Source organism: Desmodus rotundus, chromosome 9 (genome assembly GCF_022682495.2).
Source record: "Desmodus rotundus isolate HL8 chromosome 9, HLdesRot8A.1, whole genome shotgun sequence".
Lineage (NCBI taxonomy): Eukaryota > Metazoa > Chordata > Mammalia > Chiroptera > Phyllostomidae > Desmodus > Desmodus rotundus.
The window spans coordinates 81,484,875-81,499,539 of NC_071395.1; the positions used below are offsets into that span (position 1 = coordinate 81,484,875).

The 14,665-nt window shown below is 42.9% G+C and overlaps 1 protein-coding gene across 1 annotated transcript; it reads right to left on the minus strand.

Annotated features, from left to right (window-relative positions):
* Positions 1 to 14: 14 nt before the first annotated feature.
* On the minus strand, positions 15 to 8,510 carry C9H17orf75 (chromosome 9 C17orf75 homolog). Its single transcript, XM_024564992.3, has 10 exons — positions 8,313 to 8,510; positions 7,571 to 7,651; positions 5,704 to 5,829; positions 4,671 to 4,814; positions 4,368 to 4,425; positions 3,057 to 3,176; positions 2,129 to 2,193; positions 1,850 to 1,986; positions 942 to 1,045; positions 15 to 401 (listed from the first exon to the last, which is right to left on the minus strand). The coding sequence occupies exons 1-10, from the start codon at positions 8,450 to 8,452 to the stop codon at positions 153 to 155; spliced, it is 1,224 nt and encodes a 407-aa protein (XP_024420760.2). The 5' UTR covers positions 8,453 to 8,510; the 3' UTR covers positions 15 to 152.
* Between the last annotated feature and the right edge of the window lie 6,155 nt (positions 8,511 to 14,665).

The window sequence follows — 14,665 nt, forward strand, 5'->3', positions numbered from 1 at the left end:
CTGGACTCAGACGCTCCTCAGATTTTCATGTCTAATTAAGTTAAATTTTAAAAGCACGAAGTGAAAAAATCTAGAATGTATTTCAAATCATCTTAAATAGCAATCCTATGACAACTCAGAACCATTGTAACGTCAAACAGCAGCGCTGGAATCTACAACTTCACAACAGTTTTCTCAGAACATGATCCGAAACTTTGGGCAGGAGCTTCTTCCATAAATTCTTCGAGGACGGCCACCACATTTTTGGCTTCTGGCATCTCTTCGTGTTCCACTTTAACAATCTTCAGAAGGACATCCCCACTCCCACAGTTCTTTAGGAACATGTAACATTTAAACAACGCGTAATGGTTCATTTCTGCCTGTCGGATAAATCTCTTCAAGTTATTTGTGTCTTGTATGGCCTAGAAAAAAAATTACCCAATTAGATATGTGTTTAGTGAGATGATAATGAAGCCTGAAAAATATTTCCTATCCAGCTCAAAACATATGTTGCTGAGATGTTTGCTTTTTATTTTAAATATTTCCATCATTTTCATCACTAATTGCTGCACCCTTGGTAGAACAAAATCTCTTATATAAAGTAAAAATACTTTAAAAATCTTCTAAATAAGGTGACAACACTCCTCCCCACTAGAAATTTGAACTCTCAGGCTCTAAACCACTTTTTAGTGTGTGCTTTCCAACTAAGATGTACAAACTATGAGGTCGATATCCCTGAGACAGAAGCAGGCGGTCAACCCAGCTAACTGGAAATGCAATGATATGTATGCAGAAGCCACTGAAAACCATAAATAAAGTAAATGCCTTCTGAGGAGTCTAGTTTTGAGAACGTCCTGTTTAAATAGACAACACAGCTACAAAGCAGATTTGTTACTCTGTTACTGATACTAATTAAAATTCAGACAAAAGTTATATGTGGCACTTGGCACACAATTAATTACCTTTAGTTTAAAGTTCTCCAGTACTTGTCGAAAAAGAAAAGGGTTACCTCCTTCGGCACCATTCAAAAAAGCCTGCATCCAATCCTCACAAAATCGGTTGCTTCCTATAGAATATTTCAGAAAGAGTAAATAAAAATGAAATCCCATATAGTCAGAATATAACCCACGCTATATTCTTTTTCTACTTAAACTGAGGAATAATTGACATGTAACATTATTAATTCCAAGTATGCAACATAAGGATTTAGTATTTGTATACAAATATACACTTACAATGAATTATTTACGACTTCTACAGCGGTCTAAGAAAGTAGTGTACCCACCACCCGGCTAAAAATACCCAAATGGCTGACACCCACGTGCTGCTTCCCAACTGCCTTCCCCTCCTTTCCCATCAGAAAGATTATCGTTCTCACGTATTTCTTTAAACTCTTGCCACATACCTTGTACCTCTAAGCCCTACATAGTACTACTTTGCATATGTCAAAACTATGTATTTTTCTTTAATGGCTGTTTCACTACTATGTTTGTGAGCTACATGGAGACAGGTAGCTCTAGTTCATACATTTTCACTAACATGTTACATTCCACTACATGAATATAGCAGCTTATGAGAATATTTTCCTGTTGATGGAAGCATTTAAGTTGTTTCCAATTCTTTGCTATTTCAGACAAGGCCTTTATGAGCACTTTTGTATTTGTCTCCTTATATAAATATACAAGAGTTCTTCTATAGACTTAGGAGTGGAATTGCTAGGCATGGTGTGATTTTTCATGTTTTCAGAACTGCTGCTGTTTGCAGTGAGTCTTGGCTGGAAGGATAAGTTTGTACCATTTGTTCAGAGTACAAAAACGGGGACAAGACTCACAAGAGCCACAGGACGGCTGCTTCAGAGGCTGTGACTCACCTGCATTGAAGAACTGAGGCTGGGAGCTACTGCAGTCGATGACCACAGACTCACGCTGCTCCTCCGTCACGGCCATGCACAGAGACGTCATGGTGCCTTCGTGAATAAGGCCTTGAAGACTGGCCACGCTCAGGAACCTGCCACACACACAGTCCTTTTCCACAAACAACATTACAGGATGGGAGGGAGAAAGCAAATCCATCCTGCACTAGGGAGTTTTAAACATAAATATCAGGCTTGCTGCATAAAAGTTTCTCTCTTTGCAGAACTATTCTTTACCTGTTAATGTCCCTCTTTGTTTTTTCATCTGATTCTCTAACCTCAACAGGAGTATAACTCAGAGCCTAGGAGAGAAAAATAAAGGACGATTGATACATGGTTCCAGTTTTCCCTACTGAGCATTGAGTTGCTACTTGTGACTAGTCATCACCTTCCCCCAGACCAGGATGTACATGACGGGTACGGCCAGGAACTCTCCAGAGCCTTGTTTGCCGCTGCTGAGCCCTGGCTCTCCCACCTCATCTCATAGGACCGTCCAGTCTCAGCTGCATCTACCCACCACAAGTTTTAATGAACAACCTGGCCATTTACTCAAGCCTTCCCTGGCATCTGGATATTTTAGCAAATTTTCTTTTTTTTTACCCGGACATTTTTATATAGTTAAAACACTTCAGATTTTTGTTTTCCTCAAATTATTTCAGAAATTACACCTCTCCCAGATCATTTCAAAAAGTAATATTTTATTTTTTATTTTATTTAAAGATTTTATTTTATTTTTAGAGAGGAGGAGGGAAGGAGAAAGAGAAGGAAAGAAACATCAATGTGTGAGAGCCACATCAACTGGTTGCCTCTCGAATGCCCCCAACTGAGGACCTGGCCTGCAACCCAGGCATATGCTCTGACTGGGAATCGAACTGGTGACCTTTCCGTTCACAGGCCGGCACTCAGTCCACTGAGCCACACCAGCCAGGGTTAAAAGTAATTATTTGAAAACATTTTATTCTATTAGGAAGACTCACTATTTGCAATTCCACCTTAGTAGGGTAACTTTCTAGATCTGAGTAAATGGAGTATTTGCAAGCATAGTTTGAATGAATCCTTGGGGGGAAAAGTAATGTTAAAGAATGTGAATAGGTCTTTAACTAAACCAAACTTTGCTCAAGTGATTCTCAATTAAAGAACTGCTTTTTGTGTGGGCAGTACTTACAGCGTGTAGCAAAAAGGTGAGCTTCTCCTGGAAGAGGAGCACCACCCTCTGGACTGGGCACACAACGTCCTCAAACCAGTTGCTCAGGTAGGACTTTATGTGGTTCTCCAGGCCCCTCTCCTAGACCAAGAGAGAATGTCATTGCTTTAGCATAAGCCTTCACCTTAGTGGACTTAACATTTTTTTCATGATACTCGACAGTGAAAAGAACGGTGGACAGATACCTCCTCTTTGTACGCAAATACCCTCAACTCAAAAAATAAAAAAGGAATTATGGTATAAAACTAAGAAACGCACTGTAGAAAATGAAAGACGGAATAGGGCTCTGGGCTCTCTCCTCACTGGGAGGAGCGCACTGCATGCCCATCTCCCTGCGGTGCACTGTGTGGGGACACTGTGTGCTCAGTGGGACACTCCTGGTGATCCTCTCTCCCAGCACCAGCAGTGTCTGAAACACCTATGTGTTAGATTATAAAGTGCGGGCTGAATGACTGAAGGAATGTGGACAGACAGTTCGTTCGCACCCACAATGTGAATAGGGAAGGACACAAGTTAACTCATCAAAACACTCAGGCCCACTCCAGTGGTCACCCATGCTGCCACGAGCACCTCTGGCTTCCCAGGCTGTGCTGCTCTCTGGGGACTTAGTGGAATAGCTCCAGTCTGGGAGAGCAGCTCCCCCTTGACTCAGTTCCCTGGCTCACTCCCGGGCTTGCCTACAGGGTCTTCTAAGTGCATGATAGGTAAAAGGAGTTATTAATGGGTAGTAAATTTATAAGAGTTATGACTTTAAAAACTGCTACAAGGTGAATGCATAGTTTTAAAAAGGTATGGATAAATTAATGGACATGGGTATACCTAATTCATGAAAGATCAATGAATGAGAAATGGAGTATTTCTAAAAATCTTTGATGTGGAGTTCAAGGATAGTTAAACCTTTGCATAGTATGTCTCAGGTGCCAGAGGTTTGGTGGACCATTAGTTCTGCCCATAACATAAAGCTTACGTGCCTAGAAGTCAGGAGAAGAGCACCCTCTTCCTCACTGGGCATGCTACCATATAACACTGAATTTAACTGGGTGAACTTTTCATTGATACAAAACATCAGAAGCAGTCTTGTAAACTTAAGAGCACTTGCAGGTCTATGCTCCCCACTTCCCTTAACAAGCACCTTTCAACTGCCCCTCGCGGCAGCACATTTTTCAAATTTAGGGGTCACCGTGCCTGCCTGTGTGATCTGATCCGACAAGTGCAGCAGCTACAGCGTGTTAACCATCTCAGTCTCAAAAACCACCAAATCAACCATCTCACCTCACAGCTCATGTGATTTTTCAGCCCTTGGATGTACTTGTCCAATTCAAGCCTGAAAGTATGCTCTTAAGGAATAAAGGATGAGTCAAGACAGTGTTTTATCTCTCAACAGGGACTATAAAATCTTGCAAATAACACAAACTGTAATTAAAACAAGCCAAGACAAGCTGGTCGTAGGACGGTGTGAAATTCAAATAAATACATAAGGGGTAGGAAAGCTTCTTGGAGTCGGATAGTAATAACCCTCCACTTGCCTCCCCACATTTTCCTTCCTGATCTCCTCAAAGACCAAAAAAAGGATATAGCTCAAGTCCTTTTTCAGACCCTCCTAAAAAACAGACCACGTACTCAGAAGGGTTATGTTCAGAGTCCACTGTTGCGGTTTCAGGAAGGACTTTTTCTTGTCGGAAAAGGCAGTAGTAACAACCAAGCCGGTAACCTGGGATTCTGGAAAAGAAAGAAAAAGGTACAACACACTAGCCTGATAACTCATGCATCTAATTTTGTGGGCTTCTCTGATCCCCCATCATCTTCATCTGGCAATACTGCTATATTGCTAACTAGGTCAGAACTTTCCAGACTTCTCCTTGGTTTACCTGTAACAGCAGAGGATAATGAAGGTATACCCTGATGGGCTTCAGCCGCATTTCTTTGAGTTCACCTGTTTTATCTGAAAAACTCATGCAAATTTCACTCCTGCTCACAGTACATTCATGTCTACATGAATATAAGCCTGTTTTCTCCCTCCCCCAAACTTCATGAATCATTGAAGCTCCAGGCAGGTGTGACACGCTTATCCTGTGGCCTTATCTTTGACCTGTGGCCTCACACTCATGGGGGGTACTTGATGCCAACATCATGGTCTGAAGTGAACTACAATCAAGGGGTGTAATGGAAAGACGGCTGAATTCAACTGAGGACACCTGTATTTAAGCCTGAACTCCATGGGTGTGACCAGCCTGGTGACGTGAACTTCTCGGAGTTTATTTCCTCATCTGAAAAGGTGAGCGTGTCTGCTCTACCACCCCTTTGGAGGGCAAATGGCATCAACCTTTGTGAAAGCACTTTACAAACTGAACAGTGTATGACTTTAGTTTTGGTAAATAGTTCTTTTCTTTGAAGTACAAGACTAAATAAGCATACTTAGGAGGCAAAGTCTCTGATAGTCAATGAATTCCATTCCACACATGTTGATGTGTAGGCCCAGTGCTCGGGGTGGAAGAGAACAAAGGTGAATTTTGTAGGCCTAGTGGGAGCTGATCTTTTGGAGCTTCTCATCACTTCTCATATTTAGCTCAGAAATAAAAACTCAGGACACAGCACATTTTACACTTACCTCAGCTCCACAGACGCAACATTACCCAGTCCTTCGAAGACTGCTCCCTTAGAAAGACGCTTAGCAATGAAACTGCGCAACTCTGGCTCCACTTCCAATGGTAGATTGGTATCAGCCAAGGAGAGGCTTGAAAAATGAAAGGCACACAGTCCTTACCAGTGGACTCCTGCACCACACCCCGTAAGTCAGGTTATTACTAAAAGCCAGAGTCCCTTTAAGGACTTGAAAAAACCTTTTAACTCCTATTGGTGAGGCTTCTAGGAATGTATGTCACCAAGTATGAGCTATCTCATCAAACAGTTTAAAATTATACTATCTTTCCAGCTCATTCCATCTACTATTATGACTCTGTAGGGACCCCCGAATTCACTGGCCTTACCATTTTTTCATAGTCTCTCAAGTTTCCCATCTCAGCTGTCTCCTCCTTACCCAGCTTACATTCCATGGTCAGTCATTATAATCAGGTCCCTGCACACATTCTCTCTCTCTCTCTCTCTCTCTTTTTTTTTTTTTTTGAGGGAAAGGGAGGGAGAAAAAGGGAAACATCAATGATATAGAGAAGCATTGATTGGCTGCCTTCAGTACGCACCCAGACCAGGGATCGAACCCACATCCTAGGCATGTGCCCTGACTGGGAATCAAACCCATGACCTTTCAGCTTGTGGGAAGATGCCCAACCAACTGAGCCATACCAGCCAGGGCCCTGCACACATTCTCATTCAAGCCCTTTGTTATTTTCACCTCACCATACTTACTTAGCAAAACTTCAGCCCTGATGAGTCCAGCTCTCTACCTACGCTGCACATGCATCTATGCAGTGAATCTGGCTGGACAAAAACATTCACAGTGTCTAGTTTCATCTTAAATTCATGATCACTAGCCTCGAGTGGGCCCACTTACAATTACATTTCCTGGTTCACTCACTCTTCTACTCTCCTAGGTCACTATTTTATGCCTCCTCTTTTTCCCTCTATCCACCATCTGCTCTTACCCATGAATAAACACTGTAGCCTAGCAACTTTATGAACTAGAAGTAAAAATTTTAGTTTGGTTTAGATTAGAATATAAACAGTCTATAATTTGAACATGCAGGAAGATAAGGTCTTGTATCACCAAACTTCACAACAGAGAATATGAACCCAGTATTTCTCAAGGCCTTTTGTTTTATGTTGTCGATAATTTTAAACATATACAAATAGAACAGTATAATGAACTTGCATATACTCACCACCCAGTTTTAACAATTGGCAGTTTATGGCCAATCTTGTTTCATCTGTACCCCATGTTGGTCTGTACCCTTCCACCTTTATTTTGAAGCAAGTCCCTTGCATCATATAATTGCAGTCTTATATCTATCACTACATAGTTCTACTCTGCATCAAGTGTTAAGGTTCATTCATTCATTCACTTAATAAACATGTATTAAATGTCTACCATGTGCCAGCCCTGGCTGGTGTGGCTCAGTGGTTTGAGTACCAGCCTGCAAACCAAAGGGTTGCCGGTTTGATCCCCAGTCAGGGGACATGCCTGGGTTGTGGGCCAGGTCCCCAGTGGTGGGGCCCACGAGAGGCAACCACACATTGATGTTTCCCTGCTTCTCTTTCTCCTTCCCTTCCCCTTGCTCTAAAAATAAATAAAATCTTTTTTAAAACATCAACTTAGAATAATTGTCTCTGGCTAATCACCCTGGGCACTATCAGTGTTTGGATCTGTCCTGGCCTGAATGAGCTAATCAGGACATCAAGATGAGGTTCCTAGGAAACAGGTGGGCTTGAGGGCTTGACTCCGGGAAAGCTGAGTGGAGACGATACCCATTGACATCTACAGGCCAAACCCCAGGCATGAGTTATGCTCAAGCTGTTTTTACCTGAAATCATCACCAGAGGGAGTTTCTGCATTTGGGCCACTTGGGCTTCCACCATCACTGTCCCCTCGCTGCTGCGCCAATCTACACCACCACAAAAGCAGTATCAGTTATGGGCTCTAACTCGGACGGAATACAAGGGGCCCCCAGCCAACAGGGGAGGGACTAACAACTAAAATGCTGCAAGGGAGAAGTGCCTATCCTCACGACAGGGAAAACCCATAAAACAGTGCCGATAGAGAGCCCCTTCTCTCTCTAGCCACAGAAGGGATGGAGGAAAGGAAATTAAATATCCCGAAGAGTCAAGGACCGTTCCTCTAAAAATCAAAGGCCAAGAGAGCCCCAGGCAAGTCGGCCGGGCGGGGGAAAGAGGCAGCAGGGGCACAGGATAACCAGAGGGTGGGGCTGAGGGGAGAGGAGGGGTGGGGGAAAGGGAAGGAAGTGGGGAGATCTCGACAGGAAGGACGGGGGTGGAAACTGACCGTCCTGAACACACAAGGCACTGGGCTAACAAAGGACGCGGGTGATGATAAGGGGCTGAGGAAATGACAGGGCTGGTTGGAGCGCAGAGGCCCGCGAGCACGAGGCCCACATCCCAGATGCAGGCCCGAAAGCAAGGCGCGAGGCGAGCGGGCGCTCCGGGCCGAAGCCCGCGGCTGGCGGAGAAGATGGCGTCGCTGCGGCGCCGCGCCGCGGGTGCGTGGCCGAGCCGGGGCGGGGCCCCAGGTCCCGCCGGGCGCAGCACCTGCTTCCGCGGTAGCTGTAGAGACAGTAGTGACTGCTGGGCGGCGGCTCGACTCTCCGCTCCTCGGCGGAGCCACCCTCCTCGCTGCTCTCCAGCTCCTTTTCATCCCCATCCAGCGATTCCTGCAAGGAGGGGAGCATCGCGGCGGCCTCCGGGAGGCCCTGTGTCCCCTGCAAACCGCTCCCCCGCTGCCGTACAGTCCTCGCTGGCCGCGGCGGCCTCCGGGAGGCCCTGTGTCCCCTGCAAACCGCTCCCCCGCTGCCGTACAGTCCTCGCTGGCCGGGCTCGTCCGGCCCCTGACCCTCGTGCACCTGCGTTCCGCTGGGTTCCCCGGGTTCGGAGGCGAGGAAGCTGACCTGGAAAGGCTTTCCTCCCCGCAGGGGGTAGCGGGCGTACTAAATTACCTTTTCGCAACAACGTCTAGCAGTTCTGGTTTAACTCCTTTTTCTCCTCACTCTACGTCTAAAAGACTTTCAGCTAGGCACGTGGAAAAGATAAAGCTGCTCTCCTACCTCCTTTCAGGCTTGCAAACACAGTCACATACACCATTTTGATCAAAGATTTCAAAAATAAAAATGACTCCCCTCCCTTTAAGAAAAAAGGTGAAAACGGGAGAATTTTTAAATGCTTGAAGAAAGTCTTTCTAAACATAACGAAATACTTAGAAGCCATACAGGAAAAGATTAATAAATCTGACTACATAAAAATGACACATTTGTGTGTGGCCCAAAGTCAAAAACTCAAGTAACAAATTAGGGAAAATATTTGCAACCTTTATAATAGATGAAGGGCTGTCTGCCCCTCTGACCTTATTTCTCATCACCCTCACCCTTGCTCACTCTGGCCTGGTCACATTCCTTGGTGTTTTTCAAACACTCCGATATGTGTTTCCAGTTGAACAGCTGTTACCTCGCTCTTCTCTCCACCTGGAATGCCCCCAGGTATTTCCAGATCTTCTTCCTTCACATCTGTCAGCTGTCTGCACAAATGTCACCTCCTCAGAGAGACTTTCTCTGACCTATGCAAAACATATCCCCCGCACACCTAGAAAATAATGATGTTCTTATATTATTATTAAGAACAATTAAGAATAATATATTGTTCTTAATATTCTTAAGAACAAGAAGAATATTGTCCTTATTGTCATTTAACAACAAGAACAATAAAAGTAAACAACGGGTAGCTCACAGAAGAAACAAAAAAGAATGCATAAATAAACTGCTTAACTTTAAATAAAATTATGGTATATTGTACTACTTTTCACCTAGCAGATTAGCAGAGATTTTAAAAATTGGTAATACTCTGTTGGGGTGTATAAGGAAGCAATCATTCCCAACACAGTTGATAGTAGTAAAATTAATGCACATGCTTTGGAAAGATTTGAAAATAACTTTGATACTTTAAAACTATGGTGATATATTTATTGATCCCAGAGAGAAAGAGGAAAGGTGCGGGGAGAGAGGGAGAAAGAAACATTGATTGGCTGCCTCCCGCACACTCCCTCTGCCCTCCCCCCCCACACACAAGACATCATCAGGACCAAACCTGCAACCTAGGTATGTACCCTGACTGGGAATTGAACCGGCTACCTTTGGTGCACAGGATGACACTTCAACCAACCAAGCCACAGTGGCCAGACTACCAATATTTTAAATGCACATGCCCTTTGACTATCAATGCAACACCAGGACATCATCAAATAGTTACACTCACATAAGTGTGAAAATACGCGAGTCCACATATTCCTTGCAGTATGGTTTGTAACGATGAAAGACAAGACACAATCTGAATGTCGGTCAATAGGGGAGCGATTAAATAAGTTATGGTACGTGCGGTTGTAGGCAGAATGATGACCCCTGAAAGATGTTCACATTCTAATTTCTGAAACCTGAGAATGAGTTAGTTCACATAGCAAAAGGAATTTCTGCAGGTATGATTAAATTAAAGATCTTGAAATGGGAAGATTATCTTGGATTATCCCACTGTGCCCAATGTAACCACAAGAGTCTTTACAAAAAGGAGATAGGAGACCAGAGAGGAAAAAGCAATTCTGATACGAAAGCAGAGATTGGCATGATTTGGCACCACAAGGCAAGGAATTCATGCATCCTCCAGAAGCTAGAAGAGGCAACAAAAGGCTCTCTGATCCTTCAGGAGAAACATGGCCTTGCCTCCCCATTTCAAACTTCTGACCCCCATAATTATAATATAATAACTTTGTGTTGTTTGAAGCCACTAAGTTTGTGCTAATTTGTTACAGCAGCAATAGGAAACTAATACGCATGTATATCAAAAGACTCTATAGCTATTAAAAAGAATGAATTAGAATATGTGCACACGTAGGAAGACAACCCAGTGTTTAAGTTTTTGTCCTAAAGGAGCTGGCAGCACAAATGAAGAGACAAGACATGCACACGGGGAAGGGCAGAATGTGATTATTTCCAAGGAAGTAAAGTGGGCAGTTAGGGTGATCTTAGGAACGTTATTACTGGCCTCTCGATCCTGACTGTCTGTGAACATAATCTGAGGCCGTTAGGCTTTGCAAATTGGCCTATTAACTACCAACGGTAATAATAATATCAATATGGCATTTATAGTTTAATAATTGCTACTTATTTAGCAGTAACCATGCATCAGGATATTTCCCTATTTTATATCATTTACCCTTGGGCCAACTCTGTAACATAGGGGTTTGTCCTCACTTTACAGATGAGCAAACCAAGGCTCAGTCAATATAAATGATCAAACTATATCTATCTGAGTCCCAAATCCATACTCTCAACTGTTACTGTATAGTATACTCACCTGCTTGAGTCTCAGAAACAACCCAGAGAATAAGTCTCTAATAGTGGGGTATACAGGAGCCTTCGTAAGCTAGCGCCACCTGTCTGCCCCTCTGACCTTATTCCCATCACCCTCACCCTTGCTCACCCCGGCCTGGTCACATTCCTTGGTGTTTTTTCAAACACTCCGATATGTGTTTCCAGTTGAACAGCTGTTACTTTGCTCTTCTCTCCACCTGGAATGCCCCCAGGTCTTCTTCCTTCACATCAGTCAGCTGTCTGCACAAATGTCACCTCCTCAGAGAGACTTTCTCTGACTGTCCTATGCAAAACATATCCCCCGCACACCTATCCCATCAGTCTATATCCTATCTTCATCACACTTATCATACCTGACATTGCGTATTTTTCTACTGTCTGTCTGCCCCCTCCCCCAGCATGTCGGCTTGTTCACTGCTATATCCTGTATTGTAGCTTATGGCTTAGAGTGGTCAAGAACTGTTTGCTGAATTGAAGACTTTGCAACCCCTCAGCATCATTTTCTTGCATGTTTCACCTTACACCATATTGAAGATATTAAAGTACACCTGCGTTCCACAAACTTTATGTAGAAAAACAACGGCTAACATTTATTGAGCATATGCTGTGTGTGAGGACTCTTGAGTGCTTTACAAATACTCATTTAATTCTCACAATCCCGGGAGGTAGGTGTTATTATTCTTTTTAATTTTTAAAAGCATGCTTATTCATTTTAGAGAGAAAGGAAGAGAAAGAGAGAAACATCTACTGGTTGCCTCCCATACCGAACCCACAACCTAGGCATGTGCCCTGACTGGGGATCCCCAACCTTTTGAGATACAGGACGATGCTCCAACCAACTGAGCCACACCAGCTAGGGTGGTAGATGTTATTATTATCCCACTTTACAGATGAGTAAACTGAGGACAGTAACTTTTGTCCATGGTAAAATAGCCGGTAAATGGCAAAAGGGCATTCAAACTGAAACACTCTGGCTCTATAACTCTCGATACCACAAAATTGAGTTGAAGGTGACTTGTTGACCTAAAACTGTGATCATTTAATTGAACAGTTATTAATTTCAGCATTGTTTTGTTTCTACTCATTTATTAGATGTTTAATTTCTTACAACAATATTTTGATTTTGAAGTTCTTTTGTTAAATGTTTCCTGTTTTATTTTTTTTGATGCTATTGTAAATGGAAATGTCTTCTTAATTTCATTTTCAGATTGTTTGCTGCTAGTGTATAGAAGTATAATTGTTTTTTTTGTATTTTGATTTTGTATTGTGAATATTGAACTCTTATTAGCTCTCTATTATTTTATTGGATACCTTAGGATTTTCTCAACTATGGCTGCCATAACAAGGTACCACAAACTGAGTGCTTTAAGCACCAAAATGTATTGTCTCACAACTCTAGAGGCTAGAAGGCCAAAATCCAGGTGTCAGGCAGGGTTTGTTCCTTCAGAAGTGATCTTCCTCCCAAGTTTCTTTACAGTGTCTTCCTTTCATGCATTAACTCTGTGTTCGAATTTTCTCTTTTTATAAAGACATCAGTCGTATTGGAACAGGATCCACCTTAATGACCTCAGCTTGGCTCGATTCCCTCTGTACAGGCTCTATCTCCAAACAGGGTCATATTCTGAGGTCCTGGGGGTTAGTACTTCAACTTAATCTTTCTTTGTGTGTGTGGGGAAACACAACGACCCAATTCTACCCATAACAAGACCACACCATCTGTGAACAGAGACGGTTTTACTTCTCCCTTTCCAACCTGAATGCCTTTTCTTTTTCTCACCTGATCACCCTGGTGGGACCGCCAGTACAATGTTAAACAGAAGTGGCTAGAGCAGACATCCTTATATTGTTCCATCACCTTTTTTCGTTTTTCTTTCTGGTAGAGCACTGGGAACTATCTAAAAATTATCTTTTTAAACAATTTTAAAAGACTTTATTTATTGTTTTTTGAGAGGGGACTGGAAGAAGAAAGAGAGGGAGAGAAACATCAATGTGTGAGAGAAACATCCATCTGATGAGGGACTCAAGTGTTGAAAAAATTTTAGTTTCAGGTAATAGCTAATAAGCTTAGTAATCAACGGTGTTTCAGGAACTGAAGGTATGACCCACCCTGACTCCAGGAGACCATCAGCAGTCCCACCTTTGTGCCTCAGGAGGACTGCAAGCAGTCAAGGTGGTACCCGAGCCCTTGTGCTCCAGGGTGAGCTGTGCACCGCCCAGGACACAGATGAAAGAATGCTGCAGCTTTTTATTTGATTAACTTTTCCCTGAATTCCAAACCCCTTACCTACACTTTGTTCTCCTTACAAAAAGGGCCATTTAAAAATGGAATTGAAGATGGTCTGTTAGTGTAAAAACCCACCGTCTTTTCAGATTGCAGGCCATCTGACTACAGCGCCTATAAAGATTCAGTCCCTGATTCTGCTTATTGGGTCAGACAGGCAGCATGAATGCCGGCTTTTCTGGGCTCACTTAGGCTGCCTCTTGCAGGCACCGCAACAGAGGGGACTGGCCTGCAACATGTGCCCTGTCCAGGGATTAAACCGGTGACCTTCCACTTCACAGGGCAAGGCTCAACCACCTGAACCAAGCTGGTCAGGGCTATCTGAAATTATCTACTGGCAGAAGGGGCTGGAAAGAAGTATTTAAAGTCATGAAAGGCAAGGATCTACATCCAAGAATACTCTATCCAGCAAAGCTCTCATTTAGAATGGAAGGGCAGATAAAGTGCTTCCCAGATGAGGTCAAGTTGTAGGAGTTCATCATCACCAAGCCCTTATTATATGAAATGTTAAAGGGACTTATCTAAGAAAAATAAGAAGATCAAAAATATGAACGATAAAATGACAACGAACTCACAGTTATCAACAACCAAACCTACATAAACAAAAACAAAAACGAACTAAGCAAACAAGAACAGGAACAGATTCACAGAAATAGAGATCACATGGAGGGTTATCAGTGGGAAGGAGGAGAGGGAGAATGGGGGAAAAGGTACAGGGAATAAGAAGCATAAATTGTAGGTACAAAATAGACAGGGGAGGTTAAGAATAATATGGGAAATGGAGAAGCCAAAGAACTTATATGTATGACCCATACATATGGACATGAACTAAGGTGGGGGAATGCTGGTGGGAAGGGGGTACAGGGTGGAGGGGAGTACAGGGGAGAAAAAAACAGGACAACTGTAATAGCATAATCAGTAAAACATATTAAAAATAAAAATAAATAAATAAATAAAATTATCTTGCTTGCTAGTTTACTTCAGAAAGAATACATAAATGACTTCCTGCTAGCATGATCCTACTTCAAGTCAGTTTCTTCTCTCACCCAGATTACTGTCACATTCTCTATGACTGGCCTCTCTTGTAGCCTCCACCAATCCACTGTTTACAGTGTGGCTAAAGTGGTTTTTCTAAAACACAAATCTGATTCAGCTCCACACTTACTAATTCTGCGACATTGAATAAAGGAATAAACTACTTTAAGTTTCTTTAAGATTTTATTTATTTACTTTTTAGAGAGAGGGGGAGG

Excerpts from the sequence above, each read along its gene's own strand:
- C9H17orf75 (XM_024564992.3), bottom strand. The coding sequence starts at position 8,452 with ATGCTCCCCTCCTTGCAGGAATCGCTGGATGGGGATGAAAAGGAGCTG. Across the intron at positions 5,830-7,570 it reads CCCTCTGGTGATGATTTCAG|CCTCTCCTTGGCTGATACCA; the intron begins GTAAAAACAGCT and ends TCATTTTTCAAG. Across the intron at positions 1,046-1,849 it reads GCCTCAGTTCTTCAATGCAG|GAAGCAACCGATTTTGTGAG; the intron begins GTGAGTCACAGC and ends AATATTCTATAG.